This window comes from Oncorhynchus clarkii, chromosome 18, assembly GCF_045791955.1.
Source record: "Oncorhynchus clarkii lewisi isolate Uvic-CL-2024 chromosome 18, UVic_Ocla_1.0, whole genome shotgun sequence".
NCBI lineage: Eukaryota > Metazoa > Chordata > Actinopteri > Salmoniformes > Salmonidae > Oncorhynchus > Oncorhynchus clarkii.
In genome coordinates, this window is record NC_092164.1 from 43,319,216 (window position 1) to 43,346,709 (window position 27,494).

The 27,494-nt window shown below is 43.9% G+C and overlaps 2 protein-coding genes across 4 annotated transcripts in view; both read left to right on the top strand.

The window, feature by feature from the left end:
* LOC139373544 (death-associated protein kinase 2-like) overlaps nt 1-19,121 on the top strand; it is a 41,785-nt gene extending 22,664 nt beyond the window's left edge. For 2 of the 3 annotated variants that reach the window (XM_071114173.1, XM_071114172.1), the window contains exons 7-12: nt 103-129; nt 1,888-2,040; nt 2,445-2,490; nt 3,626-3,715; nt 17,216-17,302; nt 17,803-19,121. In XM_071114173.1, coding sequence (XP_070970274.1) covers nt 103-129; nt 1,888-2,040; nt 2,445-2,490; nt 3,626-3,715; nt 17,216-17,302; nt 17,803-17,883 — 484 coding nt within the window. In that variant the 3' untranslated portion in view covers nt 17,884-19,121. The remainder of the gene's footprint in view (nt 1-102; nt 130-1,887; nt 2,041-2,444; nt 2,491-3,625; nt 3,716-17,215; nt 17,303-17,802) is intronic. The other variant, XM_071114174.1, reaches the window with a different exon arrangement.
* Nucleotides 19,122-20,128: 1,007 nt separating this feature from the next.
* Nucleotides 20,129-27,494, top strand: part of LOC139373545 (rho guanine nucleotide exchange factor 2-like) — a 97,587-nt gene continuing 90,221 nt past the window's right edge. The window contains exon 1 of the mRNA XM_071114175.1: nt 20,129-20,289. The gene's annotated coding sequence lies outside the window, so the exon portion shown is untranslated. The remainder of the gene's footprint in view (nt 20,290-27,494) is intronic.

The window sequence follows — 27,494 nt, forward strand, 5'->3', positions numbered from 1 at the left end:
GAATAAAGTTATGATCATGAGATAATAACTGAGTCTATCTAGGCCTCTATGAGAAAAATAACAACAACAACGTTTTTTCTTTGTTTGTGTTTGCCCCTATAGGAGCATCGGAGTGATCACCTACATACTGTAAGTTGGGGGAGAAAAGGGGGGTGCTACTGTATGTTTGGATTCACACATATGCCCAATTCCAAATCAACCCTTGCCTTACCATAACCCTTCATTTAAAAAAAATGTTTTTGTGGTGGGGGGTGGGGGTAGATAAGCGTTAATATTGCAGATAGATTGTGGCTTCCATTAATGTAATTGTCTGCATCATTTCCAATCCCCCTTATATTGTGTGTATATGTAAACTCTGCAAAAAAAGAAACGGACCATTTTCAGGACCCTGTCTTTCAAAGATAATTTGTAAAAATCCAAATAACTTCACAGATCTTCATTGTAAAGGGTTTAAACACTGTTTCCCATGCTTGTTCAATGGACCATAAACAGTTAATGAACATGCACCTGTGGAACGGTTGTTAAGACACTAACAGCTTACAGACAGTAGGCAGTGAAGGTCACAGTTATGAAAACTTAGGACACTAAAGAGGCCTTTCTACTGACTCTGAAAAACACCAAAAGAAAGATGCCCGGGGTCCCTGCTCATCTGCGTGGACGTGCCATAGGCATGCTGCAAGGAGGTATGAGGACTGCAGATGTGGCCAGGGCAATAAATTGCAATTGTGAGCCGCCTAAGACAGCGCTACAGGGAGACAGGATGGACAGCTGATCGTCCTCGCAGTGGCAGACCATGTGTAACAACACCTGCACAGGATCGTTACATCCGAACATCACACCTGCGGGACAGGTACAGGATGGCAACAACAACTATTTTCAAGTAAGGCAGGTCCTAACCAGACATCACCAGCAACAACGTTGCCTATGGACACAAACCCACCGTCGCTGGACCAGACAGGACTGTCAAAAAGTGCTCTTCACTGACGAGTTGCGGTTTTGTCTCACCAGGGGTGATGGTCGGATTTTCATTTATCGACGAAGGAATGAGCGTTACACCGAGGCCTGTACTCTGGAGCGAGATCGATTTGGAGGTGGAGGGTCTGGGGCAGTGCGTCACAGCATGCACTGCAGTACTTAATGCAGCTGGTGGCCACACCAGATATTGACTGTTACTTTGGATTTTGACCCCCCTGTTGTTCAGGGACACATTATTCCATTTATGTTAGTCACATGTCTGTGGAACTTGTTCAGTTCATGTCTCAGTTGTTGAATCCTGTTATGTTCATACAAATATTTACACATGTTAAGTTTGCTGAAAATAAACGCAGTTGACAGTGAGAGGACGTTTCTTTTTTTGCTGAGTTTATATAATTGTGTCTTTCTTTATTATTTTCTCTTAACTACCACCCCTCCCCTAATTGGATTAAACTAATGGACAACAACACTTAGGCTTCCACTTCTAGCTTATACATACTATATACATTTTACGGACACAGTGTATTTTACAACAGCTATCTTTTGTTTGTTTTTAGTCCCATCCTTCAGCTACCCTCAACCCCTCCCATCCATCTCTGAACACCATCCAGTTTTGATTTCTGTTTGCCATATATGTTTCAACTGTGCTGTGATGTTTCACAAAAGGTCTGAACCTTTCTATTTTCATTGTTTCAACAGATTATCTTTAATTTACAAAGATTTTTGCTATAAGATTTATTATATTATTGATCGATTGACTATGACTTTTCAAATCACCCAGCATTGCTATTTGCAGAGTTAATCAGAGTATTAACAATGTGGCAATAGTGCCATCTTCCTCTCTGTTGACTTGGAATTGGGCAATGGTAACAGAGCAACCTTCTTTCCTCTGACTGCCCTTTATTTTTCCAGACTGAGTGGTATGTCCCCGTTCCAAGGGGACAAGGACGAGGAGACGCTGAGGAACATCATAGCCTTGAACTATAAGTTTGACGACCACCACTTCAGCATGACCAGCGCCATGGCCAAAGACTTCATCCAGAAGCTCTTAGTGAAAGATCAGAAGTAAATAATGCATTGGTCATGGGTAATTTGGCCTATTATGATGTCAAGACAAATATGGAAAATGACTGGAATAGTGAAAGCATCACTTATTTTGTGACTTTGCACCTATTGTAAATGGATGGATACTAGGTTCTTTCAGCCACTATACTTTCTTTTCAGCCTCTATTGATAGAATAGGAACTGTGTATTGTATGAATAGATCACCCTTTGTCTAACTTTCTGTGGTTACTTGTCTGTCTCTGTGTAAGTGAGAGAATGACATCTGAGAATGACAGCTTTCTATTTCAGACGCTATTGATAGAATATGAACTCGCATATCAAATTAATAGATTACCTTTTGTCTGACCGCCTGTGGTGTCTGTGTGCACTGATCTTATCGTCTCTGTCGGTCTGTCTATGTGTAGTGAGAGAATTACAGCTGAGGAGTGTCTACAGCACCCCTGGATCAAGGTGAGAGTCGGCAGCCAAGGCTTTGCTCCCTACAAACGGTTTAATATGGAAAGGATAAACGCTGACATTCTGTACATTACCTTAGAAATAATGGACGAGGCGGAGCAGAGGTAAAGTACAGAACGTTGGCGTTTATCCCGCTTATACCACAGCTGCCAAAGAAAACAATACTATAAGCACACATTTGGGGCGGCAGGGTAGCCTAGTGGTTAGAGGATTGGACCGAGAAGTTTCAAGTTCATATCTCCGAGCTGACAAGGTACAAATCTGTCGTTCTGCCCCTGAACAGGCAATTAACCCACTGTTCCTAGGCCGTCATTGAAAATAATAATTTGTTCTTAACTGACTTGCCTAGTAAAATAAAGGAACAATTAAAAATGTACCGGTAGAAAGACACGCGACCCAGTCGTTCGTTCTTATCCAACGGCTCACAGTCACGACCTCTGCAGTAGCTGTTTTCTATTGACATTCATTTGGATGCATCCATAACAATGAGCTGATAATGCCCGATTTTGCCTGGCATAGCTAGAAAAGTTTGCCCTCGTCAGGACACGCAACACTGTTAATTACGAGGAGATCGCATTGCATATCAAACACTAGGCTAGAAGTTCGCTAAATTGTTTGTTGCTAGCAAACCTGCCAATATGACAAGCAAATTAAAATATATCAGTTGCTGAAAACAGCTGGTCAAACTATAAACGTGGGAGTATTTGACAGCATAGCGCCATTTGCGTCATGACTGCAACATTAGGAACAGAGAAATTAATTTATCACTCACCATGTTACATCAGATGCTCAAAAAAAGATCTCTGCAAAAATAAATCAATGGTAGCTATTTTTTTCCTCGTTGGAACTGCGTTTGTGTGGTTGTTGGATTCGGTTTCTGTAACTTTGTAGCAAGTACAGTTTGCATGTGTTGGCGCTTATTGCTTCACGAATGCAAGGTGTCCCGATATCTTTTCCAACTGTCCCGTTATCTGGTTTTAATGTCCATTCTAGAATGCCCTTCTAATCAATCAGAAATGTGTATTCAGAAAGGCTGTGGTATAATGCACGTTTAATATGTGTATTTGTTTTTAATCTCTACATTGATTAATTGTATCTCCTGCACTTATTATCTATCCATCTCTTTTAGCCTCTGACACGAAAACAGGTGGCCAACAGGAATCGCTCCTCCATCAACATGAAGAACTTTAAGAAGTTCAATGCCAAGAGGAAATGGAAGGTGAGTAGGATATATGGCCAATTTATATCATATTGTCTCGGTCTTCCTCCTCTTCATCTGAAGAGGAGAGGCGAGAAGGATCAGAGGACCAATATGCGGCGTGGTATATGTTCATAGTGAATTTTAATAAAGAGAACACTGAACACTATACAAAAGAGTAACAAAAAAACAATAAACCAAATACGACCGTGAAGCTACAAAATGAGACCTGTGCTGACACAAGCCACTAACATAGACAATCACCCACAAACAAACAGTGCAACCCAGGCTACCTAAGTATGATTCTCAATCAGAGACAACTAATGACACCTGCCTCTGATTGAGAACCATACTAGGCCGAAACATAGAAATGCCCCAAAACATAGAAAAACAGACTGCCCACCCAACTCACGCCCTGACCATACTAAATAAATACAACACAAAGAAAATAAAGGTCAGAACGTGACAGTACCCCCCCCCCCCCCCCCCCCCCAAAGGTGCGGACTCCGGCCGCAAAACCTTGACCTATAGGGGAGGGTCTGGGTGGGCGTCTGTCCGCGGTGGCGGGTCTGGCGCGGGACGCGGATCCCACTTCACCATTGTCTTAGTCCGCCTTATTGTCCGCCTTCGTGGCTTTCTCACCATGGCCACCCCTCTCAATGACCCCACTGGACAGAGGGGCAGCTCGGGACAGAGGGGCAGCTCGGGACAGAGGTGGGGCAGCTGCTCGGGACAGAGGTGGGGCAGCTGCTCGGGACAGAGGTGGGGCAGCTGCTCGGTACAGAGGGGCAGCTGCTCGGTACAGAGGGACAGCTGCTCGGTACAGAGGGACAGCTGCTCGGGGCAGAGGGGCTCCGGCGCCGGACAGGCGGGAGGCTCCGGCAGGGGCGCCGGACAGGCGGGAGGCTCCGGCAGCGGCGCCGGACAGGCGGGAGGCTCCGGCAGCGGCGCCGGACAGGCGGGAGGCTCCGGCAGCGGCGCCGGACAGGCGGGACCACCTGCAGGGAGGAGACAGAGACAGCCTGGTGCGTGGGGCTGCCACAGGAACCACCAGGCTGGGGAGACCTTCAGGAGGCTTGGTGTTAGGAGGCACCTGAAGGACCGTGCTGTGGGGGAGCACTGGAGCTCTGGTGCGCAACCTTGGCACCACTTCCCCAGGCTCGACAACCACTCTAGCCTGGACCCTCCAGAGTGCAGGCACAGGTTGAACTGGGCTGTGGGTAAGCACAGGAGATCTAGTGCTTACTACACGCACCTCTCCCTTAGGCTCCATTCCCACATTCGCCCGGCACGAGCGGAGCGCAGGCAGAGGACGCACTGCACCCTCCCAGCGCCCCGGAGACACAGCACGCAGAGCCGGCGCAGGATACCCTGGCCCAAAACTGCGTACCGGCGACCAGACCCGCTGAGCAGGCACCATACGCCCTGGCTCGATGCCCGCGCTCGCATGACACTCTCGGGGGGCTGTCCTATAGCGCACCGGGCTATGGACACGTACTGGCGACACCGTGCGCTTAACCGCATAACACGGTGCCTGACCAGTAACGCGCTGCTTATAATAAGCACGAGGAGTGAGCGCAGGTCTGCTACCTGGCTTAGCTCCACCCCTCGTGTGCCCCCCCCCCCAAAAAAACTTGGGGCTGTCTCTCGTACCTGTCGCACTGCCGTGCTGCCTCCTCATATCGCCGCCGCTCAGCTTTCGCTGCCTCCAGCTCTGCTTTGGGGCGGCGATATTCCCCAGCCTGTGCCCAGGGTCCCTCTCCGTTCAGTATCTCCTCCCATGTCCAGGAGTCCTGTGATACCGGCCGCTGTTGTTGCTGCTGCTGCTGTCGTCGCTGATTTTTACCACGCCGCTTGGTCCTTGGTTGGTGGGTGATTCTGTCACGGTCTTCCTCCTCTTCATCTGAAGAGGAGAGGCGAGAAGGATCAGAGGACCAATATGCGGCGTGGTATGTGTTCATAGTGAATTTTAATAAAGAGAACACTGAACACTATACAAAAGAGTAACAAAAAAACAATAAACCAAATACGACCGTGAAGCTACAAAATGAGACCTGTGCTGACACAAGCCACTAACATAGACAATCACCCACAAACAAACAGTGCAACCCAGGCTACCTAAGTATGATTCTCAATCAGAGACAACTAATGACACCTGCCTCTGATTGAGAACCATACTAGGCCGAAACATAGAAATGCCCCAAAACATAGAAAAACAAACATAGACTGCCCACCCAACTCACGCCCTGACCATACTAAATAAATACAACACAAAGGAAATAAAGGTCAGAACGTGACACATATAATTTTATGCCATATCACATATTGTTATGACACTGAATGAAGCTCAAATATTGAAAATGTGCATGTGTTTTATTAAAACAGATAATGAAATCAAACTGAGGTCATTGCTACACAGTCGATGATTGTCTTCTGGAGAGCTAAATTAACAAATAGGACATGAATGTGAGGCGGAAACGTTTTGTTCGAATGGCCATTTTCAAGTCTACTCCCTAAGGTGCTAACCAGCTTTCACAATAATAGGTTGCGAATTTTGTTAAAAGGCGTCAAAATAGTTTGGTAGGCTGCTAAATATTTCAGGCTGAGGTTTGGTCAAAAGCTGCAAAATATTTCAAAGGCCTGCTAAATATTTCGGTCTACTCAATATTTCTGCTAGTGAAATATTTCATGCTCTTAAGTTTTGTGAAAAGCTGCTAAATATTTGAAACACCTGCAAAATATTTCAAAGACCATCAAAATATTTTTGCCAGTGATATTTGTTTAAATGAACAGCACTGGCTAGTTAGAAGCGCTAACAACTTAGTTAAGACGTTAGCAGCGCTAACTAGTTATGTCATTAGCAGCGCCATCTATTTAGCTACGTAGTTAGCAGCGGTAACAAGTTAGCTACGACGTTAGCAGCGCTAGTTATGACCATAGCAGCACTATATAGTTAGCTACGTCATTACTGAGTGCTAATAATATTGGGGGGGGGGGGGGGGGGGGTTGTCATGTCCGCAGAAGAGTGGGGGCAAGGGAGGGGGGGTTGAGGGTTGAAGTAATATGTATATCACCAAAGAAAAAGCAGAAATAGGATTTTTTGAAATAACTCAATTAAAACCCCCAGAAGAAGACTCATAGGGATCCAAGTCCTGTATATCGCCCTGATATGGTGTAATGTAGATTGTAAAGTTGAAAGAACTTTGATTGCCTTCAATGGTTAAAGCATTCATTAATTAAAAACCTGTTTTACAAAATATTGACTCAAACTTGGGGAAAATTCAGTGGAAGTGAGAAGAACCAGACAAACTGAATCCCTAATAACATGAGAGGGGTTTCGCGTCTTCTGGGGTTTTAATGGGGGGACATTTTCTTATCCTATTTCCTCTTCTTTGGTGATACAAGGACTAGCACACTCCATGGCAGAATTTGAAATCTCAGCAGGTGTCTTTGAAACTTCTTGGACCTCTTGGTGACTGGCACCGACAGAGATGGCCGCCTCGCTTCGCGTTCCTAGGAAACTATGCAGTTTTTTGTTTTTTTACGTGTTATTTCTTACATTAGTACCCCAGGTCATCTTAGGTTTCATTACATACAGTCGAGAAGAACTACTGAATATAAGATCAGCATCAACTCACCATCAGTACGACCAAGAATATGTTTTCCGCGACGCGGATCCTGTGTTCTGCCTTACAAACAGGACAACGGAGTGGATCCTATGCAGCGACCCAAAAAAACGACTCCGAAAGAGAGGGAAACGAGGCGGTCTTCTGGTCAGACTCCGGAGACGGACACAGCGCGCACCACTCCCTAGCATTCTTCTTGCCAATGTCCAGTCTCTTGACAACAAGGTTGATGAAATCCGAGCAAGGGTAGCATTCCAGAGGGACATCAGAGACTATAACGTTCTTTGCTTCACGGAAACGTGGCTTACTGGAGAGACGCTATCCGAAGCGGTGCAGCCAAAAGGTTTCTCCACGCATCGCGCAGACAGGAAAAAACATCTTTCTGGTAAAAAGAGGGGCGGGGGCGTATGCCTTATGACTAACGTGACATGGTGCGATGAAAGAAACATACAGGAACTCAAATCCTTCTGTTCACCTGATTTAGAATTCCTCACAATCAAATGTAGACCGCATTATCTACCAAGAGAATTCTCTTCGATTATAATCACAGCCGTATATATCCCCCCCCAAGCAGACACATCGATGGCTCTGAACGAACTTTATTTAACTCTCTGCAAACTGGAAACAATTTATCCGGAGGCTGCATTCATTGTAGCTGGGGATTTTAACAAGGCTAATCTGAAAACAAGACTCCCCAAATTTTATCAGCATATCGATTGCGCAACCAGGGGAGGAAAGACCTTGGACCATTGTTACTCTAACTTCCGCGACGCATATAAGGCCCTGCCCCGCCCCCCTTTCGGAAAAGCTGACCACGACTCCATTTTGTTGATCCCTGCCTACAGACAGAAACTAAAACAAGAGGCTCCCACGCTGAGGTCTGTCCAACGCTGGTCCGACCAAGCTGACTCCACACTCCAAGACTGCTTCCATCACGTGGACTGGGAGATGTTTCGTATTGCGTCAGATAACAACATTGACGAATACGCTGATTCGGTGTGCGAGTTCATTAGAACGTGCGTTGAAGATGTCGTTCCCATAGCAACGATTAAAACATTCCCTAACCAGAAACCGTGGATTGATGGCAGCATTCGTGTGAAACTGAAAGCGCGAACCACTGCTTTTAATCAGGGCAAGGTGTCTGGTAACATGACCGAATACAAACAGTGCAGCTATTCCCTCCGCAAGGCTATCAAACAAGCTAAGCGCCAGTACAGAGACAAAGTAGAATCTCAATTCAACGGCTCAGACACAAGAGGCATGTGGCAGGGTCTACAGTCAATCACGGACTACAGGAAGAAACCCAGCCCAGTCACGGACCAGGATGTCTTGCTCCCAGGCAGACTAAATAACTTTTTTGCCCGCTTTGAGGACAATACAGTGCCACTGACACGGCCTGCAACGAAAACATGCGGTCTCTCCTTCACTGCAGCCGAGGTGAGTAAGACATTTAAACGTGTTAACCCTCGCAAGGCTGCAGGCCCAGATGGCATCCCCAGCCGCGCCCTCAGAGCATGCGCAGACCAGCTGGCCGGTGTGTTTACGGACATATTCAATCAATCCCTATACCAGTCTGCTGTTCCCACATGCTTCAAGAGGGCCACCATTGTTCCTGTTCCCAAGAAAGCTAAGGTAACTGAGCTAAATGACTACCGCCCCGTAGCACTCACATCCGTCATCATGAAGTGCTTTGAGAGACTAGTCAAGGACCATATCACCTCCACCCTACCTGACACCCTAGACCCACTCCAATTTGCTTACCGCCCAAATAGGTCCACAGACGATGCAATCTCAACCACACTGCACACTGCCCTAACCCATCTGGACAAGAGGAATACCTATGTGAGAATGCTGTTCATCGACTACAGCTCGGCATTCAACACCATAGTACCCTCCAAGCTCGTCATCAAGCTCGAGACCCTGGGTCTCGACCCCGCCCTGTGCAACTGGGTACTGGACTTCCTGACGGGCCGCCCCCAGGTGGTGAGGGTAGGCAACAACATCTCCTCCCCGCTGATCCTCAACACTGGGGCCCCACAAGGTTGCGTTCTGAGCCCTCTCCTGTACTCCCTGTTCACCCACGACTGCGTGGCCACGCACGCCTCCAACTCAATCATCAAGTTTGCGGACGACACAACAGTGGTAGGCTTGATTACCAACAACGATGAGACGGCCTACAGGGAGGAGGTGAGGGCCCTCGGAGTGTGGTGTCAGGAAAACAACCTCACACTCAACGTCAACAAAACTAAGGAGATGATTGTGGACTTCAGGAAACAGCAGAGGGAACACCCCCCTATCCACATCGATGGAACAGTAGTGGAGAGGGTAGCAAGTTTTAAGTTCCTCGGCATACACATCACAGACAAACTGAATTGGTCCACTCACACAGACAGCATCGTGAAGAAGGCGCAGCAGCGCCTCTTCAACCTCAGGAGGCTGAAGAAATTCGGCTTGTCACCAAAAGCACTCACAAACTTCTACAGATGCACAATCGAGAGCATCCTGGCGGGCTGTATCACCGCCTGGTATGGCAACTGCACCGCCCTCAACCGTAAGGCTCTCCAGAGGGTAGTGAGGTCTGCACAACGCATCACCGGGGGCAAACTACCTGCCCTCCAGGACACCTACACCACCCGATGTCACAGGAAGGCCATAAAGATCATCAAGGACATCAACCACCCGAGCCACTGCCTGTTCACCCCGCTATCATCCAGAAGGCGAGGTCAGTACAGGTGCATCAAAGCTGGGACCGAGAGACTGAAAAACAGCTTCTATCTCAAGGCCATCAGACTGTTAAACAGCCACCACTAACACTGAGTGGCTGCTGCCAACACACTGACACTGACTCAACTCCAGCCACTTTAATAATGGGAATTGATGGGAAATGATGTAAATATATCACTAGCCACTTTAAACAATGCTACCTTATATAAATGTTACTTACCCTACATTATTCATCTCATATGCATACGTATATACTGTACTCTATATCATCGACGGTATCCTTATGTAATACATGTATCACTAGCCACTTTATACTATACTATGCCACTTTGTTTACATACTCATCTCATTTGTACATACTGTACCCGATACCATCTACTGTATCTTGCCTATGCTGCTCTGTACCATCACTCATTCATATATCCTTATGTACATATTCTTTATCCCCTTACACTGTGTACAAGACAGTAGTTTTGGAATTGTTAGTTAGATTACTTGTTATTACTACATTGTCGGAACTAGAAGCACAAGCATTTCGCTACACTCGCATTAACATCTGCTAACCATGTGTATGTGACAAATAAAATTTGATTTGATTTGATTTGACTGTATGTACAGTGCATTCGGAAAGTATTCAGACCCCTTGACTTTTTCCAAATTTTGTTACATTACAGCCTTATTCTAAAATGGATTAAAGTGTCCCCCCCCCCCCCCCCCCATCAGTCTACACACAATACCCCATATTGACAAAGCAAAAACAGGTTTTGAAATTGTAGCAAATATATTACAAATAAAACATGTAACTGTGATATTTAAGTAAGTATTCAAACCCTTTACTCAGTACTTTGTTGAAGCACCTTTGGCAGCGATTACAACCTTGAGTATGACGCAACAAACTTGGCACACCTGTATTTGGGGAGTTTTTCTCATTCTTCTCTGCAGATCCTCTCAATCTCGGTCAGGTTTGATGGGAAGCTTCGCTGCACAGCTATTTTCAGGTCTCTCCAGAGATGTTAGATCGGGTTCAAGTCTGGGCTCTGACTGGGCCACTCAAGGACATCCAGAGACTTGTGCCGAAACCACTCCTGTGTTGTCTTGGCTGTGTGCTTAGGGTTGTTGTACTGTTGGAAGGTGAACCTCACCCCAGTCTGAGGTCCTGAGTGCTCTGGAGCAGGTTTTCATCAAGGATCTCTCTGTACTTTGCTCCGTTTAGCTTTCCCTCGATCCTGACCTGTCTCCTGGTCCCTGTCGCTGGAAAAACATCTCCACAGCATGATGCTGCCACCACCATGCTTCACCTTAGGGATGGTGCCAGTTTTCCTCCAGGCGGGACGCTTGGCATTCAGGCCAAATAGTTCAAACTTGGTTTCATCAGACCAGAGAATATTGTTTCTCATGGTCTGAGAGTGCTTTAGGTTTCTTTTGGCAAACTCCAAGCGGGCGGTCATGTGCTTTTTACTGAGGAGTGGCTTCTGTCTGGCCACTCTACCATAAAGGCCTGATTGGTGGAGTGCTGCAGAGAAGGTTGTCCCCAGTCAGAGGCTGGCACTAAGATAGCATTGAATGAGCTGTACTCCGCCATAAGCAAACAAGAAAACGCCTCACTCAGAGGCGGCGCTCCTAGTAGCCGGGGACTTTAATGCAGAGAAACTTAAATCAGTTTTACCTAACTTCTATTAGCATGTTAAATGTGCAACCAGAGAGAAAATAACTCTGGACCACCTATACTCCACACACAGAAATGCATACAAAGCTCTCTCGCACTCCATTTGGCAAATCTGACCATAATTCCATCCTCCTGATTCCTGCGTACAAGCAAAAATTAAAGCAGGAAGCACCAGTAACAAGATCAATAAAAAAGTGATCAGATGAAATAGATGCTAAGCTACAGGACTGTTTTGCTAGCACATACTGGAATATGTGGCATCAAATGGCATTGAGGAGTACACCACATCTGTCATTGGCTTCATCGATGACATCGTCCCAACAGTGATCGTACGTACATACCAGAAGCCATGGCTTACACGGAGTATCCGCACTGAGCTAAAGGCTAGAGCTGCCACTTTCAAGGAGTGGGACTCTAACCCGGAAGCTTATAAGAAATCCCGCTATGCCCTCCGACGAACCATCAAACAGGAAAAGCGTTAATAGATGACTAAGATCGAGTCATACTACACCGGCTCTGACGCTCGTGTGGCAGGGCCTGTAGACCATTACAGACTACAAAGGGAAGCACAGACGAGAGCTGCCCAGTGACACGAGCCTACCGGACGAGCTAAACTACTTCTATGCTCGCTTCGAGGCAAATAACACTAAAACAGGCATGAGAGCACCAGCTGTACTGGAAGACTGTGTGGTCACGCTCTCCGCAGCCAATGTGAGTAAAAACTTTAAACAGGTTAACATTCACAAAGCCGCAGGGCCAAACAGATTGCCAGGATGTGTACTGCAAGTATGCGCTGACCAACTAGCAAGTGTCTTCACTGACATTTTCATCCTCTCCCTGTCCGAGTCTGTAATACCAACATGTTTTAAGCAGACCACCATAGTGCCTGTGTCCAAGAACAGTAAGGTAACCTGCCTAAATGGGGCAGCAGGTAGCCTAGTGGTTAGTGCGTTGGTCTAGTAACTGAATGGTTAGAAGATCTAATCCCGAACTGACAAGGTAAAAATCTGTTGTTCTGCCCCTGAACAAGGCAGTTAACCCACTGTTCCTAGGCTGTCATTGAAAATAAGAACATGTTCTTAACTGACTTGCCTAGTTCAATAAAAGTAAAATTAAAAATGACTACGACTCGTAGCTCTCACGTCTGTAGCCATGAAGTGCTTTGAAAGACTGGTCATGGCTCACATCAACACCATCATCCCAGAAACCCTAGACCCACTCCAATTTGCATACTTCCCCAACAGATCCACAGATGATGCAGTCTCTATTGCACCCTTTCCCACCTGGACAAAAGCAACACCTATGTGAGAATACTATTCATTGACGACAGCTCAGCATTCAACACGATAGTGCCCTCAAAGCTCATCAATAAGCTAAGGACCCTGGGACTAAACACCTCGCTCTGCAACTGGATCCTGGAGTTCCAGATGGGCCGTCCCCAGGTGGTAAGGGTAGGTAACAACACATCCACCACGCTGATCCTCAACACAGGGGCCCCTCAGGGGGGCGTCCTCAGCCCCCTCCTGTACTCCCTGTTCACTCATGACTGCACGGCCAGGCACGACTCCAACAACACCATTCAATTTGCCGATGACACAGCAGTGGTAGGCCTGATCACCGACAACAACGAGACAGCCTATAGGGAGGAGGTCAGAGACCTGGCTGTGTGGTGCCAGGACAACCTCTCCCTCAACATGATCAAGACAAATGAGATGCTTGTGGACTACAGGAAAAAGAGGACCGAGTACGCCCCCAAGCTCATCGACGGGGCTGCAGTGGAGCAGGTTGAGAGCTTCAATTTCCTTGGTGTCCACATCACCAACAAACTAACATGGTCCAAGCACACCATGACAGTCCTGAAGTGGCACGACATAACCTATTCCCCCTCAGGAGACTGAAAAGACTTGGCATGGGTCCTCAGATCCTCAAAATGGTCTACAGCTGCACCATCGAGAGCATCTGGTTGCATCACTGCCTGGTATGGCAACTGCTCGGCCTCCGACCGCCAGGCACTACAGAGGGTAGTGCGAACGGCCCAGTACATCACTGGGGCCAAGCTTCCTGCCATCCAGGACCTCAAAGACTCCAGCCACCCTAGTCATAGACTGTTCTCCATGCTACCATACGGCAAGTGGTACCGGAGCACCAAGTCTAGGTCCAAGAGGCTTCTAAACAACTTATTCTCCCAAGCCTTAAGACTCCTGAACATCTAGTCAAATATCTACCCAGACTATTCGCATTGCCCCCCCTCCCCTCTCCACACCACTGCCACTCTTTGTTGTCATCTATGCATAGTCACTTTAATTAAGCATTTCACTGTAAGGTCTAAGGACCTGTTGTATATGGCGCATGTGACTAATAAAATTAGATTTGATTTGATAATTGCCTTGTTTGCTCTATAACCTGTTAGTTCAGATGCCTTGCAGCGTGATATATAGGCATAAGGCTGAGACAATAAGAAGACAGTGGCAGAATAAATGAATCACAAAACCAGAGTGCAACATCTGTCTGGTGAAGTCCACAAAGCATATTAGATGTAACAAACAGTTACATGGCATACAGCATGGTCAATCAAGTTAATGTTACCGACATTTTCAGACTACTAAACAACTATTGACTTAGAACACCAGAGAGTTACCGCAAGTCGCAAAAAGAAAACAGGAGCTGCCGCCACTATTCCAGCACCATATCAAATCAAACTTTATTTGCCACATGCGCCGAATACAGCAAGTGTAGACTTTACCGTGAAATGCTTACTTACAAGCTCTTAACCAACAGTGCAGTTCCAGAACTTCAACATTTTCAACAGCATCACATCATCTATGCTTACGTCTAATACAGTGACAACTAAAAGATTCAAAAACAAGTATTTTTTAAATTTGTAATTTTTGGGGGGAAGTCTGGCTTCCCTTGGCGTCCATGCCACTGAATTTCACCATACCAGGGTGACATCCAAGACTTGGATCCCTAATCACATGACGTTGGTTAGGGCTTCTTACTTTTCTTCTGTTTTTTTATTTATTTTTTTACCCACTTTTTTCTCCCCAATTACGTGGTATCCAATTGGTAGTAGTTACAGTCTTGTCTCATCGCTGCAACTCCCGTACGGACTCGGGAGAGGCGAAGGTCGAGAGCCATGCGTCCTCCGAAACACAACCCAACCAAGCCGCACTGCTTCTTGACACAATGCCCATCCAACCCGGAAGCCAGCCGCACCAATGTGTCGGAGAAAACACTGTACACCTTTAATGGAGGGACTTTTTCTTATCATATTCGCAGCCTGAAATATCCATACATGTATGTGTGTGTATAGTGCGTATGTTATCATGTCTGTGTATGTATGTATCTGTGCCTATGTTTGTGTTGCTTCACAGTCCCGGCTGTTCCATAATATGTTTTTTATTTTTTACATTTTATTTCACCTTTATTTAAGCAGGTAGGCCAGTTGAGAACAAGTTCTCATTTACAACTGTGACCTGGCCAAGATAAAGCAAAGCAGTGCGACAAAAACAACAACACAGAGTTACACATAAACAAACGTACAGTCAATAACACAATAGAAAAATCTATGTACAGTGTGTGCAAATGTAGTAAGATTAGGGAGGTAAGGCAATAAATAGGCCATAGTGGCAAAATAATTACAATTTAGCATTAACACTGGAGTGATAGATGTACAGATGATGATGTGCAAGTAGAGATACTGGGGTGCAAAAGAGCAAAACTAAATAACAATATGGGGATGAGGTAGTTGGGTGGGCTATTTACAGATGGGCTGTGTACAGGTGTAGTGATCGGTAAGCTGCTCTGACAGCTGATGCTTAAAGTTAGTGAGGGAGATATAAGACTCCAGCTTCAGTGATTTTTGCAATTTGTTCCAGTCATTGGCAGCAGAGAACGGTGGCCAAAGGAGGAGTTGGCTTTGGGGATGACCAGTGAAATATACCTGCTGAACCGCGTGCTACGGTGACCAGTGAGCTGAGATAAGGCAGGGCTTTATCTAGCAAAGACTTATAGATGACCTGGAGCCAGTGGGTTTGGCGATGAATATGAAGCAAGGGCCAGCCGCCGAGAGCATACAGGACATTGTTTTAGAAAATTTGGCAGTACGTCCAACCGCAGACCACGTGTACTATGCCAGCCCAGGACCTCCACATCCGGCTTCTTCACCTATGGAATCGTCTGAGACCAGTCACCCTGACAGCTTGTAAAACTGGGTTTGCACAACCGAAGAATATCTGCACTAACTGTCAGAAACCATCTCAGGGAAGCTCATCTGCATGCTCGTCGTCCTCACCAGGGCCTGGACCTGACTGCAGTTCAGCGTCGTGGGCAAATGCTCACCTTTCTTTGATGGCCAATGGCACGTTGGAGAAGTGTGTACTTCATGGATGAATCCGGTTTCAACTGTACCGGCAGACGTTGATGTCAACGTTGTTAACAGAGTGCCCTATGGTGGCGGTGGGGCTATGGTATGGGTAGGCATAAGCTACGGACCACGAACACAATTGCATTTTATTGATGGCAATTTGAATGCACAGAGATACTATGATGAGATCCTGAGGTCCATTGTTGTGCCATTAATCTGCTGCCATCTCGTCATATTTCAGCATTATAATGCATGGCTCCATGTCGCAAGGATCTGTACACAATACCTGGAAGCTGGAAATGTCCCAGTTCTTCCATGGCCTGTATACTCACCTGACATGCCACCCATTGAGCATGTTTGGGATGCTCTGGATCGACGTGAAAGGCTGTGTGTTCCGGTTCCCACCAATATCCAGCAACTTCGCACAGCCATTGAAGAGGTGTGGGACAACATTCCACGTGCCACAATCAACAGCCTGACCAACTCTATGCGAAGGAGATGTGTCGCTCTGCATGAGGCAAATGGTGGCCACACCAGGTTTTCTGATCCACGCCCCTACCTTTTTTTACAGTATCTGTGACCAACAGATGCATATCTGTATTCCCATTCATGTGAAATCCAGAGATTGCAGTCTAATTAATTTATTTCAATTGGTTAGAGTGTTGGGCCAGTAACCAAAAGGTTTCTGGATCGAATCCCCGAGCTGACAAGGTAAAAATCTGTCATTCTGCCCCTGAGCAAGTCAGTTAACCCCGGGCGCCGAAGACGTGGATGTCAATTAAGGCAGCCCCAGCACCTCTCTGATTCAGAGGGGTTGGGTTAAATGCGGAAGACACATTTCAGTTTAATATTTTCAGTTGGACAACTGACTAGGTATCCCCCTTTCCCCTTTCCCCAATTGACTGATTTCATTATATGAACTATAACTCGGTAAAATCTTTGAAATGGTTGCATGTTGCATTTATTTTTCTTCAGTGTACATTGAGAAGCAGGGTGTATACATCATAGTGTCAAATAACAGTATTTTTCTGTCTATATCTGACTCTTATGTTCCCGTCCCCTCGACATCCTCCTTTCTTTCTCTTTTCATATCTCCTTTCCTCTGCTTTCTTTCTTTCTTGTTTTCTTTCTCTCTCTAGATGTCATATAACATGGTATGGGTGTGCAACCGGCTGCATCGACTGAAGATGCTATGTAAGACTAGCGCACTGGTGGACGAGGAACTGGTGAGTAAGGCAGCCATGACAGTTTAACTAAGAGTTACACTTGAACGAAACCCATTACATTATTTGAATAAAGAGTGCCCCCTATTTTAACCTCTTGCTAAAAATGCAATTAATAGCAAAATATTTCCAGGCTTTGAAAACACAGGTAATATAGCCTACTGTATCATTAACTCATGGCTTATCATCCAGGCTTTGCTAATCTCTTTTAATGTGTTGGGTGATATCATCAGAAGTTGAAATGCAGGCCAAATATTTGAGTAGAATGAGTGAGGAAAATCACATAAATAAATAAAAAGGGAGGGGGAAGTAGAAAACATTGCAAAGAACTTGACTGTATTCAAATACAAGCAATGTTGTACATGCACCATAGTTGCTGGAACCATTCTGGAAAGAACAATGTGAAAGAAAATAACCGAGCCAGCACACTATGATTTGTGTCTGCCCTATAGTGTGAGTCAGGTAAAAGAGAACTAACCTACTATATCTCTCCTCGTCATCAGAGACAGTGTGAGAGTGACCAGGAGGACACGGAGACCAAGCCATCATCTCTCATTCGCCGGCGACTCAGCAGCAGTTCATAGACTCGACCATCAGGTGGGAGTGCTGCATCAAGCTGCAGTGCATACTTCCCTTAACAGTGACCCAACCAAGCCTACAGTATTTGCCCTCCCCCTTTACCAGACCTCGAGGGAGGGTAAGACCAAGACACAGGCTGACACAAGCGCTGGGCACACAATAAGGAATTTTCAGGCTCTATGTCCCTACATGAGACTTTTCCCTGATGAAGTGGAATGGAATCTACAGAACAATTGTTGCCTATCAAACTATTTCCCGAAAGGCCTGTCAAGGCTTAGTTTTAGGCTCAATGCACTTCAGGTGGATTGAAAGTGGTGGAGGTAGTTCTACTAAGAGCACAAATACAAGTGTGTGATGGCTTCTGTGAGTGAGAAGTCATATAATAAGGCTCTCAATTGGGTAAAACACAAGAAAACCCAGCATGACTTGTTTTTCGAGCTTTGCTCAGTATTTCTGTGGTTTATTGCATGTTTTATGGTGCTTTTGCAGTTGTAAAGGTCAACTGATAGCAGGCGGTGACAATATTGTTCTTATGGTGAAGTTACTGATTTGGGGATGTACAGTACTGGATTGCACCATGTAGGGTGTTTAAACCTGAGGCATATCTGTATATCTAGTATTTTTCCCCTAAAGGGTGGATGGAAATTGAACGGAAACCTCAGAATTTAGTAGGTTTTAGTCTTCCAAATGCGTTTTTGACTATTTTACTAAGCTTCCATTACATTGCCAAATATGAATATATTATGTTATATACAGTATAATACAATTATACAATATAATGCTATACAATATCTATATCGTAGTGTCCTAAACATGATTACCAAGTGTTCTCGTATTGTACATGCATGATGGACAAATGTTTCAAGATAACTAACCAGAATAAATAGCACAGCAAATCAACTTTTAACGGTTCTACTCATAGAAATAGGATGAAGAAGGAATTCCAGTTCTGTGTTTCTGCTAATTCAATACTGACTTCCTGCATACAGTGAATAATCTGAACACTCCATGCTCTACTGAACCAGTAGCATTACTGACACGATCATACAGTAATACCTGACAAATAATGTGACATGTTGGTCGATTAATTGTATTTTTGTGAGAACTGTTTTTGTTTTCTGTTTCTCAAAGAAGTTTCAGAATTTACATGTTTTTGTTTTATTTTATCATAACCTTTATCATAATACCTAACGACTGTCCGTGTTAAGTGTGGTTCTTTTAAATAAAATAACATTGTTGTCAACAGGTTTTGTGAATACATTTTGGAATCATCCCCCTTGCAAACTTTTCAAATCATAGGGAATAGAAAAATAGTGCAGGCCATTCTTTTTAATCATCTCTTAATGTTCTAATTTGGACCAGAGCTTTTCACCTCTGCACTAGTTTACCCCTGCAATGTGTCATTGGTGTTCTGACTGCTGTTATTATTAAGAAGCATCCATCCCTCAAAAAAAGTGTTTTGGTAAATAGGAGCGTGACGATTGTGTAATAACCCAGTATTGAAGCTGTACACTATTTTGAGGATTTTCCATTAACATAGATTAATTTATTTATTAAAAAACGACCTATCTGATGAGCGCAGATTGGGCTTCCAACCGGTTCCCTACAGTCTTGTCGCCCTCTGCAGGAGCAAACCATAAAGCACAGAAACGCATACATTGGATTGGGTCATCAATGATTTGACGTGAGATTAACAAGACAGAAATAAACTAGTTAATTGATACCCTAATGTGGTCCATTATAAATTTGAAAGTTGATATAATAAATAGTCTCATGAAATGCCTAGGCTTATACTAAAGTAGTCTAGGCCTACAGGAATACACTTCTGTGAGCGATAAAGGAAGCATTTCGGGAATAGAATTTGAATCTATAACATCATTTTTTACATAGGCTACTATGAAAGAGTCGACAAAAAAACAAAACATGAACAATATAACAACATTTCAAGGTGCACAACATGTGATGTTCACTTAATGTCTGAATCATATCAATCGGTAATCAAGCAGTAAATTGAAATACAAATAAAGTAGCATTTGTTTTATTTGTTGATTTAGCAAAATTCCAAAAGCGTTCTCTTTTTTAATTACCCAATGATGTGTAATAAACTCGTCGAATAAAAGGTGCGTTAGTGCGTTTGAGTCGAGAGGAGGGAGTTACGGTTAGCGTTTGAAAGCCAAGGGGCAACACAAAAAGAAAGTCTTTGGCAACACTCCTGAGACGGGACAAGAAGCAAATAACAGTAGACGTCGTGTAAGCATTCGACCTGCAAAACGTTTGGCAGTATTCTCAAGAATCAGTCGAGTTGTTGTTTTGAAGCAAGTTTCCTTTTGGACCGCTTGGAATAGGTTTATTTTCTCTGGAACTATTGGTTCCTCGCGCAGAAGCGGATTGGTTCAAACCCAAGAAGAAAGGTAAAAACCGCCGACAGAACTTCTTATTCAAAATATCAATACGAAAAACGTTTATACGCCTCTAAAGTATTTGATCAACAGTAGTCCAGTTGTATTTCAGTCAGCGAATGTTTCGTGGAGTCAGATGCGAGCATCTTCCATCAAAAACGTTAATTAGTCAAATTTTATTCACATTTGCGTTGGTATAACCAAAGTCTTCGTGACCACATTGTGGCGTTATTATCTTACATACAATTATACTGTAGCCTAATTATTACATTGTATGCAATATACTACTACATGCTTTCCTCTCAATTTAGAGGTCTATAAAATGGCAATGTTTTAACCATTCAGAGCAAACCGTGCAGGTGGTTTACACTTTAGTGAAATATCTCCAAACTTACAGGCTGACTACACTGCTCGCGTTGCAAAATAAATTTAGAAATCTATATTATTAAATTATTGCGCCAACGAGCATCTGTGTTGCCAAGGGCTAAAATAGAAGTCAGTTCTATTTCTGATGCAGATCGCTCTGCAAGCCCTGCCTCTCCCATTTCCTCAATGGTTTATAGAAGAAGGTACTCACGTGCCATCTCCTCATTGGTTATGCCCATGTGGGTGACTGAAAGACGAATGAGATCGGTGGCGATAATGCACCTAATTTATGATAATATAAAGTCAAGAGAAGAAAAAGCCTATGCGGAGAGATGACTAGAAACAATTCTGTTGACCGTTTTATGTGTGGATAAATTGTCGGTGTAGAGGACCTTGTGCATTTCAGGTAAAATAACAACTCAATGTTTATATCACATAATAAATTAGCTGGCAACAGCAAGCTATCTAAATAGGACAAATTAGCTAGCAAGTGCAAGCTAGTTAAATTGCTATAAAGGTTTCATGCTTTTTAACCTGTCCCCAAATTAATGTAATTGGTTCAGAGTGTATTTTGATATTTTAACCTGCGTATCGTGATCACGTTTGGTTTGGGGGGACAAAATAAATTTATGCACGATGGCGCAGCGTGCAGCTGGTTTGGGTTCCGTGTTATACAGACCAAAAATATAAACGCAACATGTAAAGTGTTGGTTTTATGAGCTGAAATAAAAGATCCCAGAAATGTTCAATACACACGTATTTCTCACACATTTGTTTACACCCCTGTTAGTGAGAATTTCTCCTTTGCTAAAATAATCCACCACCTGACAGGTGTAGCATATCAAGAAGCTGATTAAACAGCATGATCATTACATAGGTGCAACTTGTGCTGGTGACAATAAAAGGCCATTCTAAAATATGCAGTTTGGTCACACAACACAATGCCACAGATGTCTCTTGGCATGCTGACTGCAGGAATGTCTACCAGAGCTGTTGCCAGAGATTTAAATGTTCTCTACCATAAGCTGCCTCCAACATAGTCTTTTAGAGAATTTGTCAGTACGTCCAACCTGCGTCACAACCGCAGACCACGTGTATGGCGTCGTGTGGGCGAGCGGTTTTCTAAATGTCAAAGTTGTGAACAGAGTGCCCCATGGTGGGATTTATGGTATGTGCAGGCATAAGCTGCGGACAACGAACACAATTGTATTTTATCGATGGCAATTTGAATGCACATTACCCATAAGCACTCCGTTACGTTCCACTGGATGTCATGCATTTCAATGGGGAGGTCCACAATGGAGTGGAAACGCAACACTTTGTTGCGAGAGACGGATGCTACATACTTTTACATTTTCCAAACTTTGCGTCGTCTTCAGTCCAGCCAGAGCCGTTGAAGAACGCAGAAGATGAAAATATGTGGTTTTTACTTTATGGGATAGCTAGCAGCTTCTAAAAAGATTACCCGTTCCTATAAGTGAGTAATGTTAAATAATACACATTGGCTGCTAAGCCAATTCTATGGTATCTTCCACCTAGATTTTAGCTAGCTAGCTACTCTGCAGTGCAAGCTAGCTTCACTTGCTATAAAGTTTGAAAAACCAGTTGAGGGGAAAAGTAACTAAACAAAACATGTTCTATTATCACCTGAAACAATATATTTATCCTGTCTTGAATGATAAGGCCATATTTTGCATTCTCCCAAAATAAATCTGATCTCTGAGAGTTAGGCTTTCCTCTTGCGTTACAAACACTACACTTGTCTGTTCAGTAGCGGGGCAAGACTCCTTGAAGAAGATGCACGGTGTAATGAAATATGTCACGATGTAAACTGGGCATAACGGACGAATGGAGACAGATCCACAGTCTCTGACCCTATTTTATCATGGGGGACAATAAACCATAGGTGCTGGAGACATAAAGTACAGGAAGTTGTTGTCCACCTGTTCAGAACACCAGTAAAACACAGCACTACAAAGATGAACTTAAGTAGGTATTTCATCATTAGGAATACATGAGGCTAGACTTTATTTATCTGTTATTTTACCAGGTAAGTTGACTGAGACCACATTCTCATTTGCAGCAACAACCTGGGGAATAGTTACAGGGGAGAGGAGGAATGAGCCAATTGTAACCTGGGGATTATTAGGTGACCATGATTGAGGGCCAGATTGGGAATTTAGCCAGGACACCCCTACTCTTACAATAAGTGCCATGGGATCTTAAATGGCCTCAGAGAGTTAGGACACCTGTTTAACATCCCATCCTAAAGACAGTACCCTGGGGTATTGGGATATTTTTTTTAGATCAGAGAAAGAGTGCCTCCTACTGGCCCTCCAACACCATTTCCAGCAGCATCTGGTCTCCTATCCAGGAACTGACCATAACCAACCCTGCTTAGCTTCAGAAGCAAGCCAGCAGTGGTATGCAGGGTGGTATGCTGCTGGCTGTTAGTTTTACAGCAATAACTTGACTCTGCTCTTAGACTCATACCCCATTCACACAGAGAACTGTAAAGTACCTTCCTTTTGCAGATTCAGAATTGTGGGAGCAAAAATAAGGGGTTTGAAAAATGTGCATGACTCAGACTTTGACCTAGTAGTGTATAGGCAGCAACTGTATTAGCAGCCCTTGTGTCTGACTGTCCTTATTTCCGTCCTAAGGACATTAGCTAATGAATGATGGAAGTCATATGGAGGTAAAGAGAATCCAAGACCCTTTAGCCATCTTTCCTTCAGGGGTTCCAATAGAGGACAATCAGTAGATGGTCACACTCAATGTTCAGTTAAGGATGTACAGTACCAGTCAAAAGTTTGGACACACCTACTCATTGAAGGGTTTTTCTTTATTTTTAACATTTTTCCACATTGTAGAATAATAGTGAAGACATCAAAACTATGAAATAACACAAGGAATCATGTAGTAACCAAAACAGTTAAAAAATATATAAATATATTCTTATATTCTTCAAAGTAGCCACCCTATGCCTTGATGACAGCTTTGCACGCTCTTGGCATTCTCTCAACCAGCTTCACGAGGAATGCTTTTCCAACAGTCTTGAAGGAGTTCCCACATATGCTGAGCACTTGTTGGCAGCTTTTCCTTCACTCTGCGGTCCAACTCATCCCAAACCATCTCAATTGTGTTGAGGCTGGGTGATTGTGGAGGCCAGGTCATCTGATGCAGCACTCCATCACTCTCCTTGGTCAAATAGCCCTTATACAGCCTGGAGGTGTGTTGGGTCAGTGTCCTGTTGAAAACAAATGATAGTCCATCCAGTCCACCTGGCCGTGCTGCTGCTCCAGTTTCAACTGTTCTGCCTGTGATTATTATTATTTGACCATGCTGGTCATTTATGAACATTTGAACATCTTGGCCATGTTCTGTTATAATTTCCACAGCCAGAAGAGGACTGGCCACCCCACATAGCCTGGTTCCTCTCTAGGTTTCTTCCTAGGTTTTGGCCTTTCTAGGGAGTTTTTCCTAGCCACCGTGCTTCTACACCTGCATTGCTTGCTGTTTGGGGTTTTAGGCTGGGTTTCTGTACAGCACTTTGAGATATCAGCTGATGTACGAAGGGCTATATAAATACATTTGATTTTATTTGATAGTCCCACTAGGCACAAACCAGATGGGATGGCATATTGTGGCAGAATGTTGTGGTAGCCATGCAATTCAGGTGTTCCTTGAATTCTAAATAAATCAACAACGGTGTCACCGGCAAAGCACCATCACACCACCTCCTCCATGCTTCACGGTGGGAACCACGCATGCGGGGATCATCTGTTCAACTATCTAAAAATCGGATTCATCAGACCAAAGGACAGATGTCCACCTGTCTAATGTCCATTGCTTGTGTTTCTTGGCCCAAGCAAATCTCTTCTTCTTATTGGTGTCCTTTTTAGTAGTAGTTTCTTTGCAGCAATTCAACCATGAAGGCCTGATTCATGCAGTCTCCTCTGAACAGTTGATGTTGAGATGTATCTGTTACTTTAACTGTGTGAAGCATTTATTTGGGCTGCAATTTCTGAGGCTGGTAATCTCATGAGAGCCAGTTTCATCATAGCTCTTGATGGTTTTTGCGTCTGCACTTGAAGAAACGTTCAAAGTTCCGACCTTCATGTCTTAAAGTAATGATGGACTGTTGTTTCTATTTGCTTATTTGAGCTATTCTTGCCATAATATGAACTTGGTCTTTTACCAAATAGGGTTATCTTATGTATACCACCCCTACCTTGTCACAACACAACAGATTGGCTCAAATGCATTTAGAAGGAAAGAAATTCCACAAATTGCCTTTTAACAAGGCACACCTGTTACTTGAAATGCATTCCATGAAGCTGGTTGAGAGAATGCCAATCATATGCAAAGCTGTCATCAAGGCAAGGGGTGGTTACTTTGAAGAATCTCAAATAGAAAATATATTTTGATTTATTAAACACTTTTTGGTTCCTACATGATTCCTTGTGTTATTGCGTAGTTTTGATGTCTTCACTATTCTACAATGTAGAACATTGTAAAGAAAAACCATTGAATGAGTAGGTGTGTCCAAACTTTTGACTGGTACTGTACTTAGGACTTCTGATGCAGGTCCATCTGTGAGAGGTGGAGTTATGGAAGAGGATAGGAAAGAGAAGAGGAGAATAAGAACAATGTTGTGTGGTAGACTTTTTTTACACTTTGGATGTAAAAATGGTTAATCTATTTTCCTAACTTCAACTGTCTTTGTTTTATTTCCAGAATAACACAGGGATTGAATTAGGCCGGTGCCTTTGGCACTCCCAAGATAAATTAGGGAAGCACCATGAATGTTGAAATATTAACGTTAGCACCCCCATAGGCGTAAAGGATATCAGTCAACCGTTAGCTCTCTCGAGTCGATTTGTAATTCAGTCCCTGGTTTGACATTTCCCACAATCGTCCTTGGCATTAGAACTAAAAATGTAGCCTGGCTAATTGCATATCTGTTTGTGCTGTCTTGCCAACTCCTATGGTCATTGTCATGGTATACAGCATAAACAGATCTGGGACATTAAGTTACCTCTGTACCAAATGCCCTCCAGGGATACTCTCAAAAGAAGCTCTTCATTCGCTTCACCCTCATGAATAGGCAGAAAGAGTAGGAGACAAAAAGGGGAGAGCAGGGGAGGGAGGGAGGGTGTTTATGGTGTGGGGATGAGTGAGTGACATGAGATGGGGGGGGGGGGGGGTGGAAAGATGATGTAGGAAGACTGAGGGACAGAGAGATTGAAAAGACTGGCAGGACAGACTGAGAGAAGGTAAGAGGTGCAGTTGTCTGTCTTATTGGCCACTGTTAATTCTACCCCTTTTTGTCTTTCTATTTGGGTCTAAGTCTATAGGGGCCAAAACTTCAGCATGTGATGACAAGTGTAGTTGGCAGCTATGTCAATTCAAGAAGTCAGATGCAACCATGTCAGTGAGATTGCGCCTTTATTTCTTAGAGCAGTGTTAGGGTCTGCACCAAGGCTAGTAGTAGCAGGTGGCTAGGTCATAAAATTAGGATAAAGTAATTTAGAGTTTAAAAAGTACTCAAACCAATAAATAATGTGGTAACAGTGGATATTATATATATTTTTTTTATATATGTTTTTGTACTTGTACCAGAATTTAACCTGGTATCAAATGGAGCACGGTGCTTGTTTTAATGAAACCAAAAGCTGATTTGTTAATACAAATATTATGCACTTATGCATCAGTTTACCATGTACTTTTGAAGAGACTACCAGGTAAATAGTGGACTAACGAGGAATAAGGAAAATAGAAAATGTACTCAATGTATTGAATAGACATCATTTTATTGAATAGAGGGACTTAAGAACATGGCTTTCAACTTGAGTGGCCAACTATATTTACTTGTGTTTTGATGCTTTGGTTGCCCAAAGAAACTATTCAAACTTGCTTGCTGAACACTGTTCTGAGCTTTGTGTCCTGTCACTGTGTCATGTACCTGCATTCTTAATAGACATATTACTGTACACACCATCTTTCTTTCTGTTGTGGGCTGTTGCCTCGTGTGAATACACTTTCAGATAAATATTGACGTACACCTAGACATGTCCAGTATACTTGCAGACTTTTCACTCTGTCACATACACAAACGTGTGCGGACAAAAATTCATTGACTCAGAGTTTAATGTTGACGTAGTCGCTGACCCATCAAACTCCCCATTGTTTTCCATGTTTGCTCTATGGGCCTGAACAAGGATAGGGCGGGAGAGAGCAGGAATATGACAATTGGATATGATGGAGAGTATTGTTAGAGGAAGACTGGGAGATATACACTGAATGTACAAAACATTAGGAACACCTTCCAAATATTGAGTTGCACCATCAGAGTTACCATCAGAACAGCCTCAATTTGTTGAGGCGTGGACTCTACAAGATGTTGAAAGTGTTCCACAGGGATGCTGGCCCATGTTGACTCCGATGCTTCCCACAGTTGTCAAGTTGGCTGGATGTCCTTTGGGTGGTGGACCATTCTTGATACACACGGGAAACTGTTCAGCTTGAATAACCCAGCAGTGTTGCAGTTTTTGACACACTCAACCCAGTGCGTTTGGCACCTACCATACCCCGTTCAAAGGCACTTAAATCTTTTGACTTGCCCATTCACCCCCTGATTGGGACACATACACAATCCATGTCTCAATTGTCTCAAGGCTTAAAAATCCTTTGTTAACTGGTCTCCTGCCCTTCACCTACAATGCAATCAGTTAATACCTTTTAGTGAAAGAAGATATCCTACAGACTTACCGTTATTGTACAGGTTTATACTCGTGTCTAATTTGAAGTATTGTCTGTGTATTTGGTAAAAAAAATAAAATAAAAAA